General features: G+C 39.5%; 1 protein-coding gene across 7 annotated transcripts in view; it reads right to left on the bottom strand.

Moving 5' to 3' along the window:
• PRDM6 (PR/SET domain 6) overlaps positions 1 to 26,932 on the bottom strand; it is a 147,700-nt gene that overhangs the window by 33,308 nt on the left and 87,460 nt on the right. For 5 of the 7 annotated variants that reach the window (XM_077344410.1, XM_077344411.1, XM_077344412.1 and 2 more), the window contains exons 5-8: positions 22,357 to 22,481; positions 17,856 to 18,198; positions 12,964 to 13,002; positions 217 to 393 (exon numbers count right to left, since the gene is read on the bottom strand). In XM_077344410.1, the coding sequence (XP_077200525.1) occupies positions 217 to 393; positions 12,964 to 13,002; positions 17,856 to 18,198; positions 22,357 to 22,481 (684 nt within the window). The remainder of the gene's footprint in view (positions 1 to 216; positions 394 to 12,963; positions 13,003 to 17,855; positions 18,199 to 22,356; positions 22,482 to 26,932) is intronic. The other 2 variants (XM_077344413.1, XM_077344415.1) reach the window with 2 other exon arrangements.

Genomic DNA, 26,932 nt, shown 5'->3' with positions numbered 1-26,932 from the left:
TATAATCCTTAAAACCCTTAACTGGAATAAATGCTGTTGCAAATGAATAGGACTTGCTCAAGAGCAACACTTGCTGGATTGCTGGATCCACTCTGTCTGGTGTTCAGATAGGGTGGACCCATGAATTCCCAAAGAGCCCATTCTAAGGGTGGTATTTACTAACTTTCCCTGTCAATCTAGTTCCCTTCCTCCTCATCTGATCCTTTGGTTACTTACTTAAAGGGCTTCTCCCCTGTATGTGTCCGGATATGATTGTTGAGGGTAGTAGCACCAGCAAAGGCACGACCGCAATAGCCACACTTGAAAGGTCTGTCACTGGAATGGGTGACTACGTGGTTCCGTAGCTCTGAAGGTTGGGAGAAGGATTGGGAGCAGTGTCCACACTGATATGGCCTGCAGAAAATAGAAACACCCAATGTGATCACTACTTTCTTTATTGATGCATATGGATAATGTTTTGGGTGGTGCAGCTAAGATTCTGAATGCTAATTTCCAAAAAGGAATGTAAGAATGGGCTTCCCCCTTTTTTTTTTTTTGCGCCAGTCATTTAAAAATAGAGAAATATTTAAGTTATGAAAGTGCTCATGTAATCTTCCATACTTGAAAAGAAATAGTTCATAAAGGGCCCTCCTGATAAATAATCCCCAAATACACTAAGGTAAACAAAACGAGAATCAAGTGGTAACCATCTCCAAAACCACCAACAAATGCCATGATAGTGATTATATCAACAAAGTCAGACTGTTTACTAACACAAGCAACTTAAAAATTGTCATTTTGATTCATATGAAGATATGAAATGTGTATGTTTAAAAGAGTCCAGAATAGTCCCTCCTCCAAAACCAAAAATATCAGAACAATGGCATCCTTTTTCATCCAGAGCCAATCAGATTCCTGCAGAAGGACTGCAAGAAGGACATGAAAGCAAAGCTTTCTTCCTCACTAAAAATGTTATCCAGAGAGTTATGGCATCTGGAAATGGAAAGCCTGCCTTAATATAATATCCTTTATATGCTGAAAACCACAGCTGCTTTGGGAATCTTATTAACATAATTATCATCTATATAATATTAGCCATGCGTGGCCCTTCTGTGGATAGCTAAATCTGTGGATCAGAGACACACAAAAGCTAAAGAGATTTTTCTGCATACCTGAGGCACTCTCTAGGTTTGTAGAAAAATCTGGGAAGAAATGCACGTGTGTATGTGTGTTTAAATCCCAGATAAGAACAGAGCCTTGTTGCAGCCACTTTAGGACCAACCTCAGGGTCATGGGATGACATTGATGGAGCCAAAGATTGGGAGCTGCACCAGATCTGGCTGAGGTGGAGGAATCCAGGAGCCATGCCAATGGAAGATACTTGCAGATGTGTTGGGCTGAAGCAGAGGCTGCCAGCAGCCGCATCAGATCTGTCTGCAGTGAACACTGGCAGCCATGCAAGGCCTGTCTGTGGCAGACACCAGCAGCCATGCCCAACCATAGTGGAATCACAGAATCACAGAATTATAGAGTTGGAAGGGGCCATACAGGCCATCTAGTCCAACCCCCTGCTCAACGCAGGAAGAAGAAACCAGCAGCTGTAGAACACCTTGGACCCATCACACCCTCTCAGCCTAGCATATTTCACAGGGTTGTCATTGTGAGAATAAAACAGAGTAGAAGAGAATGATGTAGACTGTTTGGGGTCCCCCTAAGGAATAAAGGCAGGATATAAAGTAAATATCAAAGAGCCTCTTGTGGAGCAGAGCGGTATGGCAGCCATTTGAAAGCTTTGCCCATGAGGCTGGGAGTTCAATCCCAGCAGCCGGCTCAAGGTTGACTCAGCCTTCCATCCTTCCGAGGTCGGTAAAACGAGTACCCAGCTTGCTGCCAGGGGGTAAACGGTAATGACTGGGGAGGGCACTGGCAAACCACCCTGTATTGAGTCTGCCATGAAAACGCTAGAGAGCGTCACCCCAAGGGTCAGACATGACTCGGTGCTTGCACAGGGGATACCTTTACCTTTACCTTATAAAGTACATAAACAAATTCTAACTTCTGTTCGGTCTTTGTTATCTCTGAGGTAGATTGACATTTATTATCACGCACGTTAAGGGTGGAAAGGCTGAAGCATCCTTTTACTACTTTCACAGGTTATGGCGAAATATTAGCTCCCACCTTCTGTCCATAATATTAACAGAAGTTTGCTCCTATACTACTATTAAATACAATTTAAATTGCCAGCTAGGATGGGTGAGGTGGCATTGAAAAATAGGGGGAGAAAAAATAGAAATGGGGACATATGACTGGCGGCTCATGAAAGGAAGAGAGCAAAATGGAGGCAAAGATGTGGGAAAGAAGGAGAGAAGAAGAGTTGGTTCTTACCCAAAAGAGGCTCAAAGCGGCTTACAGTCGCCTTCCCTTTCCTCTCCCCACAACAGACACCCTGTGAAGTAGGTGAGGCTGAGGGAGCCCTGATATTCTTGCTCGGTCAGAACAGTTTTATCAGTGCTGTGGCGAGCCCAAGGTCACCTAGCTGGTTGCATGTGGGGGAGCGCAGAATCAAATCTGGCTTGCCAGATTAGAAGTCCACACTCCTAACCACTACACCAAACTGGAAAGAGTTAGAAAAGTATAAGAAAAGTCAATGAAAAGTTAGGGGGGTTGTTTGTTGTTTGCTAACATGGAGTAGCTTCAGGGGCCTTCCAGCTTACTTGGGCCTCCCAAATTTTGTCCCCCACAGTCGATGGCCCTGCTTTCCTGCCAGCTTCTAACCAGCCAGACTGTAGGGAGATGGGTGGGGAGGATTCTTTGTTCTTACTTGCCTTCTCCAGCAGTGCTTCTCCCTGCCATCTGTCTGGTCAGAAACTGGCAGGAAAGTGCAAATGGGTAAGAAGACTCCTTTTCACCCCATTTCTGTACCCGCTGGATCAGCTGACCCTTTAAAACTTTCATCCAGCTTCTAATCCTTCAGTCTGTGGGGAGAAGCAGCACTGGAGCTGTGAGGGAAGAGTCCCACTTCCAATGTTGCTTCTCCCCGAAGTCTGACCAATTAGTTTTTAAAGGATGGCTGCTGTAGCTCCCATGGTGGTGTAAGAAACAGGGGAATGGAGGAAGAGTGGGGAGACGTGGCCTGAAAAGGGATTGTGGGGGGGGGGGAAGGAGGGAGGAAATTGAGAAGGGGCAGGGAGAATAGTAGGGGAAGATTGTCTGAGAGGGATCGTGGGGACAGAGGGGTATGAGAGATGATTGTCAGGTAAGGGGAGGGGAACTGCTGTAGAAGTGGTAAAGGTAGAAGGGATGGTGAGAGAAGGTTGATAGATAAGGGGGCAGAGGCAGAAAGACAGAGGCAGAATATTAATAGAGAAGAGGGAAGGATGCAAAAGCAGAGGAGATGCCTTCTCCACATGTTTCTTATGGGTGCACACTTGTAAAATTCTATTGATCATTCATTTCATAATATTCTTAAGAGAGCTTTGCTTAAATAGTATCAAGCAACAGTCACCCAAAATGCTCAAAACTGCTGGATGCCCATTTTTTAAAAAGGCAACATGATTCATGAGGCTTTTCCTTTTTTAACATAACAGATAAATTCTTCTCCCTAGCTATCTATAATAAAACATACAAGGCAGGCCCAGTGAGGCTTCTGTGGGTTTCTTTCTTTCCCACATTTGCAAGAAAATTTCAAATGCATTAATATGATCTCTGTACTACAATCTCTTGGTAACTTGTTGATTAGTGTGTTGACTGACATGAGGGTTGACTAGTCAATATATCATCAGTAGCTTTGTTTGAATATACTCTTCCCTGGCCTTTCTTTTTAATTCTTGTTGGGAAGAGAAATATTGTATCTTTCTAGCCATGCCTACTAGACACTTTTGTGTGGTTGCAATATTTGAATAGGAAATACATCTGCTAAAGCCAGCACACACAGAACTAAATGTTGCAAATAACAGCCACGTTATAACTTGGGCAATGACCCCATTTTCTGGTTCTAAATGCATAAAACCTTTTCTACAGTTACATTCATGCATAAATAGTTGGTGGCCTCAGAGCCAGGAGACATACATTGAGAGAATGCCAAAGGAGATCAGGATGTGTAGAGGACTACTTCATACTACTGAAGGTTAGATACAAGAGGGGGCAACCGATAGGTATCCTGAGGTAATTCCAATTAATATATTAATACTAATTTATGCAGAAGTTCTGACCTGGAAACAAGTAACACTGACCCAAATAACCCTGGAGACAGCATACAGAACAGTGACTAACCAGGCCTGACCCTGCTTAGCTTCCGAGATCGGGTGTGTTCAGGGTGTAGAGTAAACTACGAAAAACCAAAATAATGGTTTTTGCAAAGACAATATACAAATATAATTGGCAGGTGAAAGAAAATCAGGTTGAGCAAGTGAATAATTTTGAATACTTAGGCATAAATTTCTCCTATAATAACTGATGGACAAGACCCAGAAGTGAAGTTATAAGAATTGCAAAAGGGAAAATGGCCTTATTGGCCAAATTCTTCCATCAGAAGGAGAGTAAAAACTTGCCAGCAGTACTTAATATGTTGAAAACTAAATTAATCCTCCAGTTCCTTTTTAGAATCCTGGTCTAGATTGAAACTTTTACAAATTAATTGGAAAATTTACCATTTTCTTCATTAGGCAATTATTAGCAGTTCCTATCAATCAAGAATCGAATAGGATTCTTATAGCAGAACTTGGACAGCAGAAGCCAGAAACAAGAGCATGGCTGCTCACTTTTGGATACTGGCTTCAGATACATTTCCACAATCCTATTTGTTGCTACCAGACCTGCTGTGTGACTTGAACTTCCCCCAATGATTTAATAAAATAGTCCTTCAGAAACTACAACAGATGGGACTAGATATTTCCTTTCTGATTACACAAAAGGAACATACATTTAGGAAGCAAATACCTCAGAGGTTGGAGGGTTCAAACCAGTGGTTCTCAACCTTCCTAATGCCGCAACCTTTTAATACAGTCCCTCATGTTGTGGTGACTCCCAACTATAAAATTGTGCAAGTGTTCTTTCACACAGAAATTAACATAAACTGATCAATGGCATGAAGATCCATTGTTCATGACTGTATAGGAATTGTCCCCCCCCCCAGGATTTTTCAGTTCATTTCTGGATTTATTCTATGTAATCTGTCTTGAGTCCCAGTGAGAAAGGTAGATTTTAAAGAACGTAAATGAATAAACTATACATACAAGTGCTGTGGAATGAGATGATATAATGTAGAAGTGATAGGATAAAAGATATCATTTCATTCTACAGGTGGGACTACTACTGCTGAATATTCTCCCACATTTTGGGAAAAAATACCTGCCTAAAAGAAAAAGAAAAATACCATATAAAGAAGAGACACTTCAACTCTTATCTTGCCATGCAACAGGTTTTTATTAGCATGGAGCTTTCAATGTAGGAAAGTGCTTTTTTAAAAAACTCTGAAGTGGGTAGGGTACAATTCCTTTTTCCATTGTCTGAAGTGATTACAGTTCATTCCACCTCATTCTACAGCACATGTAGACAGTCACTTCCGAGGTACGAGGAACAAGAAGCACATTACGGTTGTTTGCCAAAGAGCGCTTGCATTCCCTGTTGACCTTCTGTCATTCTTCACAACTAGTGAAACAGATGCTGGCCTGAGCTGAAATGTGACAGCAGTTTTGCAGCTTCATTTCTAGATGTCACATAGCATACTCATAGAGTTGACACACTCTCAGGGTTTTCTCCCCCCTCCCCAATGCTAGGCCAAACAATTGGTCAATATTCTGATGTGCTAGCATGTTCCTTATAGTTCATATAATGAAATACTTTTTGTGTTTACACCACTCTTAAGAAATTGAAGCATGCATCTTCAGGCATTTTCTTGTTTTTTGCATCAGGCAGGAGATAAAAGAACTCCTGTTTATACTTTTGGACGCAATGCATAATGCAGTCTTAATTGCTTGCACTAAGAAATATGTCTCTCCGAATTGCTAAAAACCAAAGCTATAGGAAAGGAGACAATTGTGACCAAGCATGTACAGCAATTCAATTAAGTATAAAATAAAGTGTGCTCCCTCATTTATCAACTAAACTGCTTAATTGTGACTACTTGCATCACTGATCACCAATACTATTATTTTGCAGTGCTTCAGAGCACTGATCGTAAGAATTTTTTAGCTTGATTAATAGCTTAGTATTGGTCAATAGCTCAATACAATATTATTATCATTACTCACATTATAAAACCTTTCTGAGTGTTTTTTATGTTTAAAAAAAAAGTTCTCAGTGTAGACAGTAATTCAGCTGTGACTATGGAGGGCCTAGATTTGTCCATGGACCAATGAATGTGCCTGGAGTGTCATTTTGAACCTGCATTTCCCTGTTGTAAAATGGAAATTGGAAAAATCAATCTCAAAGAACTTAAAACATGATACTGAGCATGTCATTAAGATATTGCCATTGCTTTTTCTACTAGTTATAAAAATGATAGCCTTTTTAGGAAGAATCATGGCCTTTATTATATTTCCTCCAAGATTAAGGTAACCAGATTGTTCCACTTTTGGAGGGACATCTGGGGGTACCTGGCAAATTGTACTTATGTTGAAATTAAATATATATATATTACAATACTATTTTTGTGTTCTATGCATTCTATGAAACTTTTTGTTGCTCCATATAGACCAAATTTTTAATCAAGAACCCTCCCGGTCAATGGTGTCCGGTTTTACCAATATTAAAATCTGGTCACTTTATCCAAGATAATAGAATGATTTTGTGAAGGCTGAATTCCTCTTACTTCATTTTCAGGAAGACATGTAAAATGCATACATTCAAGTTTGCAAGCTAAGCAAAGAAACTCTTCTTAAGTTTTCTTATGCTGGGTGTTGTTAGTATTGGGATTTTAAAGCTTGATTGTAATTTGTATTAGGTTTATTGAGGGTGGTGGCTATATATACAGTGGCTTGGATCCCACCTAGATTTCCATTGATGCAAGGTGGGTTTTTTTTCTGATTCTTCCCTCCCAGGGCATCCCAAAACATACCAAACATGCTGCTCTTGGGGAATGGGGGATGCCCAGGAATAGGCGGGTGCAGGGAATCAGAGGTTTTCCTTCTTCTTCCCATGAAAATCTAGAATCCAAGTCCATAGAAGTAACACAGAAAAAATCATTAATAATAAATAATTGGCCTTCTTTCTCCAAAATCTGGGAACCCTAAAATGTCCAAATGTATAAAAAACCAAGCACATGTGGAACAAGTTTCTTCCTGTTAAATTGATGGGGACAATGCCCGCTCACATGGAACTCCAAGGTCACAGCCACACAATATGAGCCCATATAAAACCACGTGTTTGAAAGACATATTAATAATTATTCCTACCTACTATCTTTATCAGGAGAAGAATATGCTTTTCAGATTTATATATTTATCCAATAGGACTACTTGTTTACTGGGAAATCATTTATAAAATTGGCATTGATAAAACAAAATTGTCTGAGAGTTCACTACTTCTCTTCAAAATATTCTTAGCGTTAAATTCTTTTGCTCAAAAACAATACCCTGAGATGTGCTATAATCATGAGCAATTGATTTTCTAAGAGTGAATGGGATCATTAACATTTATTAGCCTCTGGTTATCTATTTTTAACTGCTACCACAATAAACAAATAAGTCACTAAATAAAACCAATTAATCTCTTAATTTTTAAAAGGCAAGTCCACAAGATTAATTTTACATTCTGTGAAATCACATAATTCTTTGTTTGTAAGCAGCTACCACACTGAAACAAATGCAACCAGCTATGGAACAAATCCATGCTTTTTCAGACTGTCATTCTTCCACAGATGAAATGTTTATAACCTGGATTTCCACAGTAGTGTTGTGGTGAAATTCTATTATTCCAGTATTATATATATGTTAATAAAAATATTCAACATTTTTTGGGATATTGTACAGACTGTTGCATGAATTCTTGCTAGCACTCTTCCCTGTACATTCTAGCTGGCCACTGGAGATTTGATGGGCTGTGGATATTTTTCAAAAATATTGTTATGGCAGTTGCTGCCACTACAGCATAAGGATGTTCGCTGTAACCGATTATGCACAGGGCAGAAAGGCATGGCTGGTGGTGGAAGGGCAGTGGGGCTAATCCCCACATATGCATGACATCACCACCATCCTGCCCCCCTCCTGGCCCGAATTAGGGCCTTGAGTGGTCCATAGCAAGGGAATGAGGATTCTTCCCTGTTGTTCTCTGGCAGCCAGTAGAGGTCCCGCCGGGGAAGACCTGTGCGTAAGGGAAGAGCTGGGCCTTTGAGGCCCGACTCCTCCCCCATACCAATAGTGTCCCTGCAGGGTCACAAAATGCCCTGTTTGAGTGTGTGAGGCATTGGGCATGTCTACACTGAATTGAGCATGTCTACACTCCCACAATGTGGTGGGATACCCATGCCCTTTACTCTCCCTGCTGCTGCCATCACCATGAGGCTCAGTGGACCTTTCCCACCCCAAAGTTGTATGTATGCACATACAACACTGGGGCAGTCCGTATGTGCTGAGGGATTTTGTTCCTCATGCATACAAGGGAAGTGGCGGTGCATGCAGCCCTGCTGCGAGGAACCGGCGGCAGCACAGCGACTGCCATGCATAATCGGTATGTGTGACAGAAAATAAGCTGTTCCAGCTGCTATTTTGTTACTGGCTCTGCCTCTGGCAGCTATTTTGTGGCTGCATCCGCCATGCTATGTCAGAATTCCAAAGGTGCCTGAAGGCTCAAAAAGGTTGGGCGACCATGGTCTGGTGATATCTGTAATATACATTGGATCCCTATAAATGTACAGCTTCAGTTCAAGGTGCTGGTGATTACCCTTACATCATGGAATGGCTTTCCTGGGAAGGAAGACCCCCTTATAATTAGTCTTCCAGGAGGATGCACAACTAGCTATTTAGACTATTTTTTGTGAAGTTTGATGTATTGATGTTCTATCTTGTTGAGTTTTTATTAGGGCTAATTTTTGTTTATTTTATTATTGTTTTTATTACATTATAATATGTTCTGAGCTCTTGCCTAAAGAAAGATCAAAAATTTAAATTGTGAAATTATAAATACACTAGGAGCAAAGCCCATTTTAAAAAAGGGCTTTGAAGGCTTCCCTTCTGGCAGCAAACCCCTGTCGTAGGCTGTGGAAGCCGGCAAGAGGATTTTGCAGGGCAAAGGGAAGGGAACCCTCTCCCCACTCCTCTTCGGCTCTATTAGGCCACTCGAAGGCTGTGCAAGCCGGAAAGAGGGCTTTGGGGCCGAGGGGATGGAAAGTCCTCCCTCCCCACACCACAGCTGCCAGTGAACGGGCCAGGGAACCCCCTCCCCCAGGTACCTGGGAGATCCATCTGCCCTCCTCGCAGCCCAGGAAGCTTCTGGCAGCAAGGCTGGGCATGCGGCTGAAGGAGGCGGGCACGCCAGGGGCTGGGCCAATCTGGATGCGCCCAGCTTTGCTGGGTGCATTTGAATTGGCCCACTGGACAGGAAGCAGTGGCCAGGCAGGAGGTTCCTGTCTGGGACAGCACCCAGTCAGCACCCGGACAGGACCGCCCAGGTGGCAATTTCAAAAATATATAGAAGACTTATGGTAAGGATTAAATAAGAAAAACAATGACTAAAAATGCTTAATAAAGAATGCAGAACACCACTTGAAAGATTACTGTCAGACTCAATTTATACAAGATTCATGTCTTGAAAAGTGTTCTCAGACTCTAAAGAGAATATTGTTTGGAACACATGCCCATATATGCACACACAGTGCATATGGAGTTGATCCATGCCAGTGTCTCTGGCATGTATCAATACTGAGTGGAATCGGTGCTGGGTTCTCCAATGGCAGCTGCAAAGCTGGAGGGGTTTAAGGAGCTGCAGCAGACCCAGCACTGAAGGTTCTGAACTGTCAGTGCTCACTGTCAGTAGCTGTGAGGGTGAAGAGTGTTGGGAAGCCTCAGCAGGCTCAGTGGTGAAGGTCAGGAGCCATGCAGGCTAGCCAATATCAAGGTTGGGGGTAGTAGCAACACAGTAGTGAGTTCACCTGTAGCTGCGATGTGGGGCTGGGGGTGCCACAATATTCCTGGGGGAATATCTTCCCTCTCCTAGCTTTAGCCCCTCCATTGTCACTGCCAGGGCTCCATTACAGCTCCCATTTTTAATTACATTTATATTATAGTTAATTGACTGTGGGGATGGAGAAGGAGCCACAATACTTGCAGGGGGATCCTTTCACATTCTCAGCTTTAATTCAATTTTAATTTAAACTGGAATCTGCGATGGAACACTGGCAGTGATGAGGGATGATATCCCCCTACAAATATTGTAGGTCTCCCAATCTATCAGCTTTAATTCAAATTTAATTTAAAGCAAGAGCTGCAGCAGTGCCCTGGTAGTGATGATGGGAAGGGGTTGAATCTAAGAAGGGGAAGGGATACCCCTTGGTAATATCATGGGTCACCTCTTGTTGATTTATATTACACAGTGTAAATCAATGAAATCAATAATACTTCATCCTATTGATTGCATACATTTACACTGTGTAATCCACCTTGAGGCTCAGTAACGAGGACTATAATAACCAAGAAAAAATGAAACAAATACATGTATGACAATGGATCCCAACCAGATGCTTGATGCTAGTCATAGAGGTCTGGGAGGTACACAAGCAAGCTGTTATCTCAGCTTGTACAAATGGAAAATAAAATTGAGGGATTATTTAGACAGCAAAAAAAAAAAATGAAGCTTCAGATATTATCAACAATGCCACCAAACAAACACTGAGGCTCTTGGTTATTATTTCCTCCTGTAATAGGTAAAAGAAACAGAAGTCTAGTTTGAATTAGACTTATTGATTTATAGTTTTATTACAGGCTAAAGCCCTCTTGCACTAAAATTAGTTTAGCGTAAAAATATATTCTTGACAATCCATATGGGCAAACCCGCCCTGCCAGTATATGCTGGCAATTATGCTATAAAGGAACATAATACAATGACTTTATTTTGCATAGCTAAAATGAATTAAGAATGTTTCAATATTTGTGAAATTAATTGGATTTAAAGAAACAGTTAATTGCTTAAATCCCAATCACTTCAATAGAATTAATGTGCCCTCCTTTCTTGGCTTGTGCTCAATGTATTTCAGTAAAGAGCTCGACACCAAATAGTTTCACATAGTAGACATGGAACAGAAATTAAGATGATAGAAGGTGCCAATTAATACAGCCAGAATTGATGTTGTCCTTTTAAAAAAGGATTATTATTGTACCTGCTTCCTGGGCAGTTTTTGGAGCAGTAATAATGCCTATAGCATGTAGATAGTATTTTTTCAAAGTATATCACACCTTTCCTATCCTGCTATAGTGCTTGGATCCTCCTCACAAATTTATTTATTTATTTATTTATTTATTTATTTATTTATTTATTTATTTATTTATTTATTTATTTATTTATTTTCTTATATTATAGACTGTTCTACAAGAAGAGGGATTCCTGGCAGTGGCATGGGTGTCAGCAGGTGGAAGGAAGAATTGGTGGGAATCGTGTCCTCCTCTTTATTGAATAGAAGGTAAAGGTAAAGGTATCGCCTGTGCAAGCACCGGGTCATGCCTGACCTTTGGGGTGACGCCCTCCAGCGTTTTCATGGCAGACTCAATACGGGGCGGTTTGCCAGTGCCTTCCCCAGTCATTACCGTTTACCCCCCCCCCCCAGCAAGCTGGGTACTCATTTTACCAACCTCGGAAGGATGGAAGGCTGAGTCAACCTTGAGCCGGCTGCTGGGATTGAACTCCCAGCCTCATGGGTAGAGCTTTCAGACTGCACGTCTGCTGCCTTACCACTCTGCACCACAAGAGGCTCATATTGAATAGAAAGGCGAGCCATTATTCAATGAGAATGCTAAAGCTAAGAGGCATTAGCTTCATTAAAGCCACCTAGTGAGAGCAGGACTCATCCAAGATTTGCACCAGGAATTCCTCAATTCACAACTCAGTTTCTTTACCATTATAGTGTTCTAGCTCTGCCCTAGGCTTCAAGAAATTCCACTGAATTAATGCATATGAAATACCGCTTTGACTTATACAAAAGCTTTGTTGTATTTTAATTACATGATGGTAAGCATTATTTTTAAAACATTGAGTGGGTAATATTAGAAATCATATAAAATTGTGGCTAATCATACATAAAGAATGTTGAATCTCCCAAGCAATTTTCACAGATATTTGAGGCAGAATGGCCAGAATAGCAAACCTAGACCACTGCTCTTAATCCCAAGCAATCAATATTTTCTAGACATTTCAAACATTAAAATAAAAATCAATAAATCTGCAGGCTTTGGTAGAAGATCCTGCCACTTACTGCTGCATTCAGCCTATTTAATGGGTTACTATGCCATAACTATATTATAAAGAAGCCAATACTGAAACCAATATTTTCTTGGTGGTTATTTAGAATAGGTAGTTTGCAGAATCAAGCAGAGCACTAGACATCTTGAGAAGTTTCCAAGTTCTAGAGACTATTAATATTAAAAAAATAAAAACATTGCTGAAATGTAATAGAAAGACCAAATGCACATATTTATATATACCGAGAGAGAGGTTTTATGAAAACAGGAAGACTAAGAATTGGTTAGCATTCCATGCCTACTTAGATTATGTTTGCATGCGAATTGGTCACCATCCCATCAACATCATATGTATGTGACTATCAACAAAATTAAAATATGTTACAAATGTAAAAAACTGCATATGAAACTGGTTAGGGCAGTATTCAGCCCAGGAAAACGTACTGTCTATTAAACACCATTGCATACAGCACATGACAGAAAAAGAAAAAAAAAAGATGTAAATCAATTGTTCATTTTAAAAACTTGTTTTGAATTCAAAATAAATTATGAAATAGTTTTTTTTAATGATTCACTATGATTGAAGGCTTCCGCTTACCCCTTTCTGGAGCCCCCCAAATGGGATTGTTGGGAATTTCTGCAGCAGAAAAACAGAAGAGAGAAGGGATTTCTGACTCCTGGTTCAAGGAATAGCGGGTCAATTTGCCAATGGCTGGGCAAAAAACAAACAAACAAAAAGCCCTAGGAATATCCTCAGCCAATTCTGGACGTGTTTTAAATTTTACTTGCTTCCAGGATAAACACTAAATTAATTAACAAACAAAAATGCATTTTAGGGTGAGAGGAAATGTAACTGAAATGGCCAAAACTGTTTCAAAAATTCTAATTAATTTCAGATTCAAATAAAATATGTATACAAACCTGAACATACTCCGTTCCTGCCCTGTGGGTATGTATCTAATATTAGTTCAGATAAGATCTTCAAAGCTGTTATGTTGGGAAAATAATGCTATCTAGATGTCATTCTAAAAAATACACTTTCCTGATTTTAAAATTATGGAGTGGATGCTATAATTACAGTCCACCAAGCCCTATATTGTACAACTTCAATTTAATCCAGCAGAGTACAGAAATGTTACGGAACAGCAGTTGTTTGCATCTCTGCATAGTAAATAATAACTACATCCATATAAAATTCTGCCTTTTGCCATTGCCAGCCACAGTAATAGTAATTAATATGAAGTAATAAAAATGAAGAAGGAGCAACAGAGGGACCACAAGGTAATGAAAATTTTAAACAAAATGGTGAGTAGCAAGAAGGGGAACAGACAATCCAGCTCAGTAAGTACAGACAGGATATATAGCAAAAAGGGTAAACTGTTTTTTACAAGAAGCATCTGTGCTCTTTGACTGTACAATGTTGCCAACCCGGCATGGCACACTATTCCACAAATATATCCATTCTCCAGGACTGAGGTGCTAGATGTCTATGGAATAATATTTAAACTTAGATTATATGAATTGGGCATTTGCAAAGTGTGTGTGATATTGCGATGAGCCTAAATACCTTTATTCAGGCATGTCAGCCAAAGTTTTGTAAGCTCAATTTTAGCTTTCTACAATACTCATTAGATAATGAACTAAGTGAATTGCCCAGTCCAAAAGCATCTGAGGGCTTGTATTAGCATCACATAACTACTGGATATTCTTGTACTAGGGATACCAACTCTGGGTTAGTATATTCCTGGAGATTTTAGGGGTAGAACCTGGGAAGGCAGGGTGCGGAAACAGCTCATATAGGTACAATGAAAGTGGCCATTTTCTTGAGGGGACCTGATCTCTGCCACCTGGTGATCAGTTGTAATAGCAGGAGATCTCCAAACCCCACCTAGAGGATTGTAGTTAACCTACCACTGTAGTACCAGCAAATAGGTTGGTAACATGGCCTTACTAGATTTGAGTTGACCAGTTTACCAGTACAGACTCACTGTGATAATGTTTCAATACACTGCCTAGGAAATAGGGACTACTTATTTGCTGCTGCTGCTATCTTGAACAAGTCAATTGAAATCCACATTATATCCTCATCCCTAGTCATAACAGTGGTCAGCTTTCCACAGGCCTCAGCAATGACCTTAGAGAACTACACTGGGATGATAACATTACCTTGGCTTCCAGCACACAGAGGAACCCACCAGAATCAGCTAGATTCTCATACAATGAGTTCAGAATCCCAAATTCAGTACAGTAGCAACATTCCTTAAATGTTTTGTATATGAGATCTATCACATCAAAACAACAAATCTTAATAGGAATCTAGAAAAGATAAAGCTATCCAATTGAAAATTAACTGCAATATAGAGCACAATTATGAAATCAAGGTATGCATAAATGAATATGCATGAAAGATCAAATGGAGAAAGTGTGCCTAGGAGACTTATGGCTCTCAAGTATGAAGGGAAAGTAGCATGCTTCCTTTGAAAAGAGTGGCAACTTTAGCTCTTTAACTAAATCCACAGCAGATTTTTGAGTCAGTTCCTGGGTCTCTTCACTCTAAATGCTGAGTTACAATTGCTTATATGTAAATATGATGATTTTGCCCTCCCTTACACGATTCCCCTTTATATTGTTCTTAACTGAGCAGCCCCTTTTGGTCTTTCCTTTGTTTTTCTCTGGCTGTCCCACCCAGTCATTTTAATGTATATGCTGGCTGTCCCCCCCAGTCATTTTAATGTATATGCTGTCCCAGCCTAGGAAACTGAAGGTAGAGACTAAAATCCTTCTTTGTTTTATAATCCATTTTTGTTTTATAAAAGTACACAAAAGGCTGATGCTTAAATCAAAAACAACAAACTGTTTTATTTCACTTTGAGGGGAAATGGTCAGGTTGGAATCAGGTTTAGGACCTATGAGGTGAACAGGCAACAAGAGTGAGGTAATTTTATACATAAATAAACACCAGATGAGTTGTCATGAACAAGTAGCTGATTCTGTTGTTAAGACAAAAAATGAGGAGACAGATTTCCTGGCAGTCTCTGCTTACATAAACAAGTATAAGCTTCTAAGTATCACAGACACTAAAGTTGGTGAAGGCAGAAACATTCACACAAATTCCTTCTTTACATACTTAGGGGTCACCACCCCATCTCACAGGAGCTATTTCCCTCAGTCTTGATAAGAATGGGCTATTAGTTCCATTTCCATAACTCAGGCTCATTCTTGATCCTCTCACAGTCTGCTTTGCTCTCTCACTGTAAACTGTTAATTTTACATTGCTGAGAGCAGTGGGAAATAAATCTAAAAATAAATTGAATAAATGAAAGTTAAACATATTTTTATGCTTTCACTAAATATTATGCAGCTATTTTTGAGAACTATAACATATAGGGAGGAAAAAGCTGGGCATAAGATCTGGCACAAGTGTAACTGTGTTTAATCAGTTCATGTTTCCACTTGTACATCGCTGAAGTCAAGTCAATATTTGGTGACACTGTAGAATTGCAGTTTAAAATTAATGGAGACAGTGCTTTGCACGTTTTTGTCATGGAAATGACAGAAGCCTTTAAAACATCATAAATGTTTTCTACAAAGAAAATAAACACTAACAGAACTTATGTATAGATTTGGTCAATGTTTATTTCTGGAACCAATATTAAACTTAAAGAAATCTGAAAGGCCTAAGAAATTTTTGCATCTTAAAATTGTACTATTAAAATCTTGATGTGGATACCTCATATGTGTTTTAGTATTTCATGCAGTAAGACTAGTTTCACACATTGTCTCTTAAATTCTTTTAGGCATGAGAGATCCAATAAAAAAGGACCAAATCATCCCCCCCCCAAAAAAGAATTCTTTGAAAGGACCTGCTCTCAACACACTCCAAAGGGTGCACAGAAACATTCCTTACATTGCAGTGACTGGGAATATTATGAAAGAACTCTGTATGTGTCTTGGAATGAAGAAGAAGAGCTAGTTTTTGTACCCCATTTTCCTCTACCCTAGGGAGTTTCAAAGTGGTTTAAAATCACCTTCTCTTCCTCTCCTCACAATAGGTACCTTGTAAAGTAGGTGGGACTGAGAGAGTTTTGAGAGAACCACGACTGGCCCAAGGTCACCCAGCAGTCTTCATGTGGAGGAGAATAAAACCAGTTCACCAGATTAGAGTTTGCTGCTCTTAACCACTACACCACACATGCATATGGTAACCTCCCAGATTTCTAGTTATAAGCAATATGAAGCCACAATTACTATTCATCTTGAAAATGTTTTAGTAAAATTTTGTTAATTTTTGACTGGGTCTCCAGGGTGCTTCATTTAACCATTACAATCAAAGAACCACTGCTTCTTTGTTGCCATCTTCATTTAAGCTGATCATATATAGGATCCTTCATGGAAAAATCACAGAAATAAATTGAGGCTGCATTATGGTAAAAGTGGATTTACAGTTTTGCCGCAATTGCAGAGCCCGGTAAAAACAGAACCCTTAACTGTAGGGAAATGACAACAACTGTTGACAGAACTCATTGGTATCTCTCCAGAATCCACTTTCACCAGTGAAGTTGTGCAGCAGTAATACTTGGTGGATAGTGCCCAGAATGATCATTCCAGGAAAGTCACTTGTTTTATTAATGCATCTTTTTGCTGCTAAAGGAAAGACAAAAACAGGAGCAGTCTTTTTATTGAATTAATCTAATTTTTGTCCTTTGTGCTGCCAGCGATCAAAGTTGTCAAATAAATCAGATTTGATTAATAAATAATAGTTCCATTATCTCTACTGGGGCACTGGTCAGAGTACCTGAAATTTTAATTCACTTGTTCAGCTAAATTTCATCCTCAGTTCATGGCCATAAAATTCTGTATTGACAAACTTTCAAACCAACTTTGACTCTGAGGTATCTAGTCAACATTTTTCTTCTGTGTGGATATTAGTTTATTGAATAAGTGGCATCTGTTTTCCTCCACATCACTGGTGGAGTAGGTATTTCCTTTTGACAGCTTTGCACGATTTATGGCTTTGCATGCTCTGAAGAAAAATAGTACTAAGCAAAAAATTCCAATTCATTACCTCTTAGTACTTAATTAAGTTCATACACATTGCACACTATAGGTGAACCCTGAAATGGCTATGACAGCTGCTGAGCAGCAAGTTATATTATCTCTCTAAGATAGAATGACTTTTAATTATCTTGACCCCTTTTTTCCATCTGTGATATCCATATATTTTTCTTCTATTTTGTTCTCTCCCTAACAGATGCACCAAACCGAGATTGTATTCTTAGCCGTTTTCTCTTATCTGTGCATTTAAGAAATGCCAATGGTTTTTTTTACAAATAATAAAGCTACAGCCAATATTTGTGTTTTATATAACAGCAGATGAATTGCATTGTGTTGGGTCTTCTTAATAATGGTCTGATGGCAAAAAGGATTACGACCTGATAGAAGCAGAAAGCAATGGAACTGATACAGATATAAAGAATGTCCATATATTACCTGTCAGGATTCTGTGTGCACACGTGCATCTGCAGGAGGATCCTCTGGGTGAAAGTCTTAAAACATTGCCCACATTTCCAAAGATGCCAGTCACTAAACTCGGAATTTAATTGGCTCGTAGAGGTCGGACTTGCAAGGACTCGCTGGTTTTTCACACTGATCTGGTTAAATCCTGATTCAATAGACCCTGATTTATCCAGAAGGGAGAAATTTCTGCTACATGGAGTCTGTGGAAATACTATGGATCGCTGGGGAGTGGTAGAAGGTAGTTTACTACTTTTGTTAAATGGCTGGAGGGTATCTTGTCTTGACATGGCTTCCATTACAGTTGAAGGTACATTCACTAGGAGAAGAAGAAAACGTTTTAAATTTTATAATAAAACAATCAGATATGTGAAACTCATCTGGATTAATATAAAAATCAGTGACTAGAATAAGAGCCGAATATTAATGATGCCAATTAAATAATACCAAAATAAGTTAGCTATTTCACTATATATGAGATGTCAAATGCATTGTCCATAATTACAAATCTCTATATTGTAGACAGTAGGTGTTCATATTAATCACTTATTTGAGGAACAGGAATTGTGCACAAACATTTAAATGTATAAAATACGGTAATCTTCTTCCTACGTAGAATTTGGATTCTCTATCAGTATATCTTGTAGTACATAGATGTTGAAAGTCCAGTCTCAGCCCCAGGTCAGGCTCTGGATTCTCTAGTGACATTTACTCAAAATAGCACCTATTAAATTCTGAGTCTAAGTACAGATACCAGGAAGTAAATCTCACAGACATCAATGATGCTTACTTTGATATAAATATGATTAGGATTTGAGGCATAATGTTTGCAATAGTTTATATGATTAAATCCCAAGGAAAGTGTGTTCACACATAGGTCAACACCCAGTAATGCTATCTAACTCCATAAGGCCATGCTGTTAAAAAATATTATTTTTGTAAAGGAAGCTTGAACTATTTTTGTTTTAACCCTGGCTTAGGAAATACAGCACAATACCATATAGCAGTACTGGAAGAGAATGCTTGTCATGCAAGAGATTGTCAAATTTTTATCAGTGTGCTCCTAATACATTCTTCTAAGTCAATAGGCTTAGACGGGTATATTAATTGAAGTATTAATATAGGAATAAAAGACCTTCACCTTATGTCACTGTTGTTTCAATATCTATGTTACACTACATTAAAGTGTAAGAAGCCCAAAAGCTTCTGTAAAAGCAACATCTTCAGTACATGCACTTATTATCACAATTTGATCCATATAAGTTCCTGCAAAAAGAAAAGTTACTTCAAGGTACTAAGAATTCAACCCTATATATAATTTCCCTCATTAAACAGAAAATGGGCATGAAAATAAACCTTCAAATATAATCATATTAAAAGAAAAATCTTTTTTGTTTGGCTCACATCTGATTGTAATAAAATGACTTAGGTATAAAAGAACTGAGAATAATTATAGATTTTTTAAGCATTGAAAAGCCTGTCAGGGTTTACAGTTGTTTGCTGGTGATCTTTGATTTTATTACATTGACTATATCATAAAGCATTAAATCAGTTAGATAACCTATATCTGATAATATCAATGTCCATGTCACATTTCATTTTATAACTTCCTCATCCAGATCCACTCTACCTGCAGTGTGCCTTTCTGTCATAAATGCACACTGCAGTATAGTCATGGTTGACAGTACATTCAGAGGAGACACAATGATGTGATTATTTTTCACTTAGTTTCCCCAGTCCATCCAGCTGTATTGTGTGTATGAAATTCTGATCCAGCAGCTGGGATTGCATGCACAGCTCCAGCTGATACACACATACATTGATATGTTATATATAAATTCCTTTGATTTAAAATGAAAATGAAATAAACTTGGCCAGTTAATTAAATGTAAAAGTTAAAGAACATTGTCAGTGATTATTCTAGCTGAAATATAGCATATTGGTCATAAGCTACGTTTATGTATCATGCTATATACAATGTGCAGGGCTTTATTCTAGCCCTGAATACATATTCTCTCTGCAGAATTTAGGTTTCAAAATAGGTTTGAAAAATGGTTCAAAATTCCTAGTGTGATTTGTATCTTTCACAAGGTTCAGCTCCATGTGGAATCTTCAGAAGAAAACAGGAGAAAAACGGTCATATGAAAGTCTCTTGCCATAAAATCTTTCAGTAGCCTTTTAAAAAAATTATATATTATTATTTCAATGTATAGACATCTTCTTTTAAAACAGTGCTCTTTTCCAAAGCAGTGCTCTTTGTTGAACCATATCAGCCAAAGCCTCAACTGTTTTGCCCTTGTGCTCTGGAATGAATAATCCAAAATAGAATGATTCCCTTGTAAACCCACTTCAGACAGTGTGCTTAAAATGTTATAACTCTGTTTAGAATTGCATGCATAGTGAATTGGTTAAACCCAAGCTATACTTACCTGCAGCAGCACATTCAAGTTCACATTCTCTTCAGTGTGGGTTGTCCTAACTGAATGGCCCATCAGGCTACCAATGTACTATGTAGTTGTACTGCATTTCTCATGGACAGCATACAGAGATTGTGTGCCAAGAAGGACCAGCCTTATGACACTTCCTTTTTGAAAGATGCCACCAGGATCTAATGATTCAATCAGTCCTTCCAAATGTCCTTTTACCAATTTGGAATGACAGGCCAGTCTGGCTAAACCTCATTTAATCCTTGGTTGCCTCACCAGCTTAATTTACACTTTAGAATAAAACTTTTACTGTTGCCACCACTACACAGTAAACCAAGCTTAATCCCTCACTCCACCTGCTGACAATGAAATCATGTAGACTTGAGGGCCAACCCAAGCACAAAGACAATGTAGGCAAGTGCTTAGGGCCTCAGAATTTGGAGGCTCTCCAAAACCCCCCTCACTGAATTTCACCTCCTTCTATTCTCTTGCTTCTACAATTATTCTCACCTATGCCATCACAAGAGCCACAAGAGCCTCTTGTGGCGCAGAGTGGTAAGGCAGCTGTCTGAAAGCTTTGCCCATGAGGCTGGGAGTTCGATCCCAGCAGCCGGCTCAAGGTTGACTCAGCCTTCCATCCTTCCGAGGTCGGTAAAATGAGTACCCAGCTTGCTGGGGGGTAAACGGTGATGACTGGGGAAGGCACTGGCAAACCACCCCGTATTGAGTCTGCCATGAAAACGCTGGAGGGCGTCACCCCAAGGGTCAGACATGACTCGGTGCTTGCACAGGGGATACCTTTACCTTTACCTATGCCATCACTGTTTTCCCAGTGGGGCCACTGCAGGTACACAGAAGAAAGGGAGAGAGGGAACACCAGTGTTGCACATGCCTTCTAGCTAAGCTACGAACCAGATGAGAACACATTCTACAGACAGCTACATGTACCCTTGCACCAACATTATTCTGGCTAAACTAAGCTGCACACCTAGTGAATAATGGCAGTATAAGGAATTGAGGCAGCAGTGTACTGGCAACCACCAAGTCAACCTTCCTTCTTGGGTTGCAGAGGTATAATTCTAGAGTGTGCAAGGTGGGCAGGTCGAAAAGATTCTTACCATAGGGACAACTTTGTGGCATGGTCCTAGAAATGAATGATCAGACAAACAAAGAATACACTTGGATTCTGTTTCTATTGGTAATTGTCGAGGTTCAGACTAGGGTTGTTCGCTTCGGACTGCTTCAATTGAAAAATCTCTGAAGCAGGCTTGCCTTGAAGATTTTTCTATCAAAGCAGTCTGAGGTGCAAACTCCTGCGGGGAGACAGAGCCAAAGCGGCTGTCCAAGGTGTGCTTTGGCTTACCTCAGTACCTGCCCACCCTAGGCCTGGAGTAATGCCCTGGGCCTTTCATCTGCCCCAGTGGTGCACTTACTTTGTGGTGCTCGGGGGGAGGTGGCAGCCATGGAGTGTTTCCCTCCAAGTCCAGATGTGGGTCGGGGGACCAGCCAGCCACAGGTGAGTGCATGGTGGCGGCGGCCCGGGCAGGGAGCAGGCAACGGTGGGGCCCTCACTCTCCTCCCTTCAGGGCAGGCGAAAGGCCCAGGGTGATCACAATGGCCAAAGCACTTCGGAGACACTGCTCCAAGGTGGGTTCTTCCAAACCTAAAGCAGCCTGGAGTTTCCTTCTCCTGCACATCTCTAATTCATACTCTCAGCTCCCACCTGTGGATTCTGCACTTAATAAACTATTGGGGGAGGGGTATGCTTAAATACTGGATTTCAGGTGGGTAGGTTGGTCTGAAACAAAGACGTGTGTATGCACACAAAAGCTTATACCCAGAATTAAACTTTATTAATATGAATCTAAAGTAAATTATTTTTTTCATATATTTCACCTATTTTAATATTATAAAGGAACTAAATGAAGAGGAGAATAATGTAAGCCACTTTCTCCCAGTTGGGGAGAAAGGCTAAGTATGAATGAAATAAATTAATATGCTTGAAACACGAGTTAGGGAATGTAGCGGTGGACCTGAAATAAGACACTTACAATTCTCATCCTGTGCAATGCACTGCAAAGGAATTCCAAAGAAAGATGTGTAGCTGTCATTGTACCACACCAGCAACTCTGTACCCCTGGGAATATCCATACAGGCTCTGTAGAATATATTTGACCTGGTCATAGCAAACAGAGAAAGAATGATTACTTGGGAGATACATCTTATGGAATTCAACAAGACAGAGAAGGCTGAAAAGTCTTCTATCTAGTTCCAGCTGAAGCAACTTTTCCCATGCTCAGCTGCCATCACAGGGCTTCTTAAGAACCATTTTTTCCTTGCCTTAAGTAAGTTGATTGAAGAGAATAGCTGAAAAAATAATGTTCTAGACAATTAGACTGTGAGAAATAGGAAAGGAAGCTCCTGCTACACCTTCTCAGAATGGTAGGTGTACTTTCAGAGATGTTTTTTCCCTTCATTTTAATTATATATTGTCTCAGCCGTTTTTTTAAGACAAACAGTAAATCATGATCACAATATATAATTAAATTCTCATGAATTAGAATAATAAAACATTTTCTGTTTCAAAGTGAAGGTATTTTAAATCCTGAAAACATATAGAGATCTCAAATTACCATTGTGGAATGACATTCCTTAAAAATATATCTACTGACAAAACTTGCAGAACTAAATAAGTATTCCAGATTTCTATAAAATATTTGTCTACCTGAGCAATGAGACATCTGGGATTTCTCCTAATTTTAATTTATTCTGACATATTTGCAGGTTAACTATTGTCTGATGTTCAGAAAATTGTCAGATCAATAAAGGGCTAATTTAGTTTTAGTCTCAACCTATATGTTATATTTCAATACTAAACAGAATTTGTTCTTAGATAAAACATTATTACATTTGTTGCTAGCATTTTTAGCATCATTTTTGGTATTTCAAGGTGACCATTAATTTGGCAACATAACCTACATCCTAAAATAGCACTACAGTAATCAAAACTTTAGGTGACTTCTGCTGAATAATACATAATTCTAACAAATCTAATTAATATATTGCATTATTGGCACTTGGATAATAGTTACGATTTTGCTGTGAAAACTACACAATAAACACTTCAGTGCTTAATATTAAAATACTGAAACATTTATTGACAAAAGAAAATCTACAAGAGCCAAGCTTCCTACAGCGATCAGATCAGATCCAACTCCTACTGAGGGCAATTCAGCAGAGCTCACCAGGAAAGTGGTTTTAGGATTGCACTGTTAAAGGATGTATATAATACCAACACTTACTTATGCCCCTACTTGAGGCCTTGTTTGACTGCAACCAAACCAATAAATATTTGATCTTCCAGCCATGTCTGAGAAGTGGAGAAACAAAAAGAAAGCACATATGGCGGAAGACTTCCTTGCCTGCTCTCAGCACTGACAAAATCAATGCACTTTCTCAGTTGATCTGTTAGCCAATGTTCTACAGCTACTACAAAATAATCAGAGTCCAGTAGTACCTTTAAGACCAACAAAGATTTATTCAAGATGTGAGCTTTCGAGTGCAAGCACTAAACCTCAGACTAAGGACTCCCTGGTTATTTGCCTCAGTTGTTTCTTCTTTATAGCCAGGAATAGCTAGTGTTCTCAAATCCAAGATGGATTTTAGTATTCAAATGTTTTACTCCTCTCATTGTATTGTGAGCTGTTCTGAGCCTTCAGGGAAGCGTGGCATAAAAATCTCCAGGTGGGACCTGGGGATCCCCTGGATTTGTAGCTTATCTCCACTCAACATAGATCAGTTCCCCTGGAGGAAATGGTCTATTCCTGCCCCAAATCCTGCCCACTCCTGGGTCCACCCCCAAAGTCTCCAGGTATTTCCTTACCCAGAATTAGCAACCATAGTGTACAGGCTGCCAGAATCTTAAAAAGAGCTGGTTTATGCTGGGATTGGTGGCTTGCGGTGATTGACGAGGAGTGAGGGGAGAAGTTTGGGTTGTTCTCCCTTGTCACCTTGGCAAGAGGCAAAAAGTTGTGATGAGGCAGCAGGAAAAATGGGAATGGTCTCCCATCAGGAAGCTTCCAATCACACATTTGCAAGTTGGAGGCGGTGCAAGTTTTATGTCTCCATGTTGAATCGGTTTTAGTTAAATTCTGTCAGTTAAACCATGGTTTCGCACTATGTCTGAACCAAGCCACTTGTAATGAGGGGTTGTAGCCTGTCACACAAAATCCAGGGATATCTGTATGAAGGTCAATGGTAGCTGTATCCGTTCAATTTATTTTGATACATGATCATCTTGGAAAACATTAATAAAAACGATACAACTGCCAGATACAATACCAAGACTAAGAAAAAAGACTTGCATGCCATTATATCCCAACATTTCATTGTTACTTGGGGGGAAAGTTACTATTTTGCTGTGATGCTCTTTCACAGTTATTGCCCACATTTCAGAGTGAAGACAGTCACAGAAAGTATGAACTTTCTAGGTTTTCATTACCACCTGTTTGACCATTATTCTGATATATTGACAAATATAAATAAAAAGACAATAATCTGAAATTTCAAGTTCAGGTAAAACCAATTTGAGATCAGAGTCAGGCATTTAGGAGCTGAAATATAAATAAATATTATTGTATAGTAGCTTGTTGCTTAAGCCTGGTACAGTACAGTAAAACATCCTTATACGAGATAGATGGCAATTCAATAAACACAGAATGAGCATTCCATTTGGGCTGAAATATCACCAGCTGGAATGATATAGTCACAGCAGTAAGAAATGACCCCTTTTAAATGTCTTGTGCAAGGTATAACGACATATATGGCTTTTTTTAAAAAGTTGAATCTCAACTGGTTCCTGCGATGAAGAATTGCTACAAATATTAGCCTGAAGTTAGAGATAAAAGTGTGCTGGCTTGGTAGGCCTTAAATTCAGCTTCTCTGTAAAGAATTGGCTGTAGAGGTGCAATTTGTTTCTTGTATAACACTGTCGACATAAGGAGAATCCGGAACCACATTTTTCATGGCAGTGAGATATGCACTTGTCAACATATTTTGTCACCGCAAAGTGGCTCTTGGCAACAGGATCATAAAGATCAATAAAAAAGTGCAGATTCTCAATATTTTACAAGCAGCTGCAAAAATTTCATTTATCTTGTTATTTTCCTCGCTTACTGCCACCCTGTCTCAGGAGGGCACTGCTGGCTAAGCAGAATGCTTTTTCCTAACATTCTATGAATATCTGACAAAAACTCCTGCCTTCGTCTCTTTCCTGCCCTCTTTCTCCACCCCACCATCTATTTCCACCCATGCTGTACATTTTATTAATTCTTTCCACCATTACATAAAAATCAAAATCAGGGCAGTGCTATAAATCACCCGCATCTCCTGACTTAAAAAAAAAAGAAAGAGTCTACTTTGTACTTCACCCTTGTAACTTTTCATCTCTCTGTTTGGTTTCCCCTAACATAAACACAGCAGCCCAGCAAATGAATGTGCTAAAACCCAATGACACACTTTGCTGCTGAAAGAGCTGAACTGTTTTCGAGCAATGGGTGGTCTCTGAGGCTTGGAGTAGGCCAAAAGGGGGGGGGGGAAGTGTAAGCATACACCATTCCTTACAAGCGTTCAGAGCTTCCAAAACTTGCAGAAATCTCTGCATGCTGAAGTACATCAAAGGGATTTTTCCTCTTTCGGATAATATTTCCTTTGCTGACATGTATTTAGTATTGTGGTTGGATGACTCATAAAGATCGCTTCGTGGCGTCCCAACGCAGTTGAAGCAGAACACATGCCAACAAACATTATTGTCAGCTTCAAAATAAAAACAAAATGTTCAACTAAGGGTCAATCAATCAAAAGCTCTTTGAAGAAAATTCCATTTAGATATTACAAATCATAACAGAATGAATTTAAACCAGCTGACTTTCAGTGAGGAGGACATCCATGTACAATAAAAATTAGATGGTTTTTCAGTGTCCAACTTTTCTATTTTCTTACACTTGGATGTAGTCCCTGGTGATAGATGCCAGATTTTTTTAAAAAATATATGCTTTTGTAGTTCATTTTTAAACGATCAGAAGTAATCAAAAACGAACTAACAAAGGGAATGGTAAGTAACAGCTCCATCATGAAAGCAGAGCTGTAAAATCCACTTAATATTGTCAGATTTATAATGACTTTCTCATGGCCAGGTTAAACTGTGAATTTTCACCTACAAGTATGCCAACAAGCACATGTAGATCTAGTGCTTCAGTATGAGGGTTCTACTGTGCACAAGGAGTTCCCTGTCAATGCCATATGGTCATGCTAGTAGGTGGGGTAGCTCTGCGCATGTATCCTTTTGTGTGAGTAAAAATGCCCAATTTATTTACTGGCTGGATTAGCTAACGTATGCAGGAGTTTACAGAGAATGCTCTGTCTGTCCTTTAGGTACACTGTATATAGATAGAAATGTGATTGTCTCAAAAATACTAGGAGTATTAACTAAACACTCTTCATGACATTAGATTCCATTTTCAGTCCTGGCCCTGGACTGGTGGAACATTCTGTCTGGTAAGATCAGGATTTTGCAGGACCTTAAACAAGACATGTAAAACAGAACAGTTCTGTTGGGTGTATGTTTGA

This window comes from Paroedura picta, chromosome 7 (genome assembly GCF_049243985.1).
Source record: "Paroedura picta isolate Pp20150507F chromosome 7, Ppicta_v3.0, whole genome shotgun sequence".
NCBI lineage: Eukaryota > Metazoa > Chordata > Lepidosauria > Squamata > Gekkonidae > Paroedura > Paroedura picta.
The sequence above is the reverse complement of the archived record's forward strand: the minus strand, read 5'-3'. Positions and strand labels throughout refer to the sequence as shown.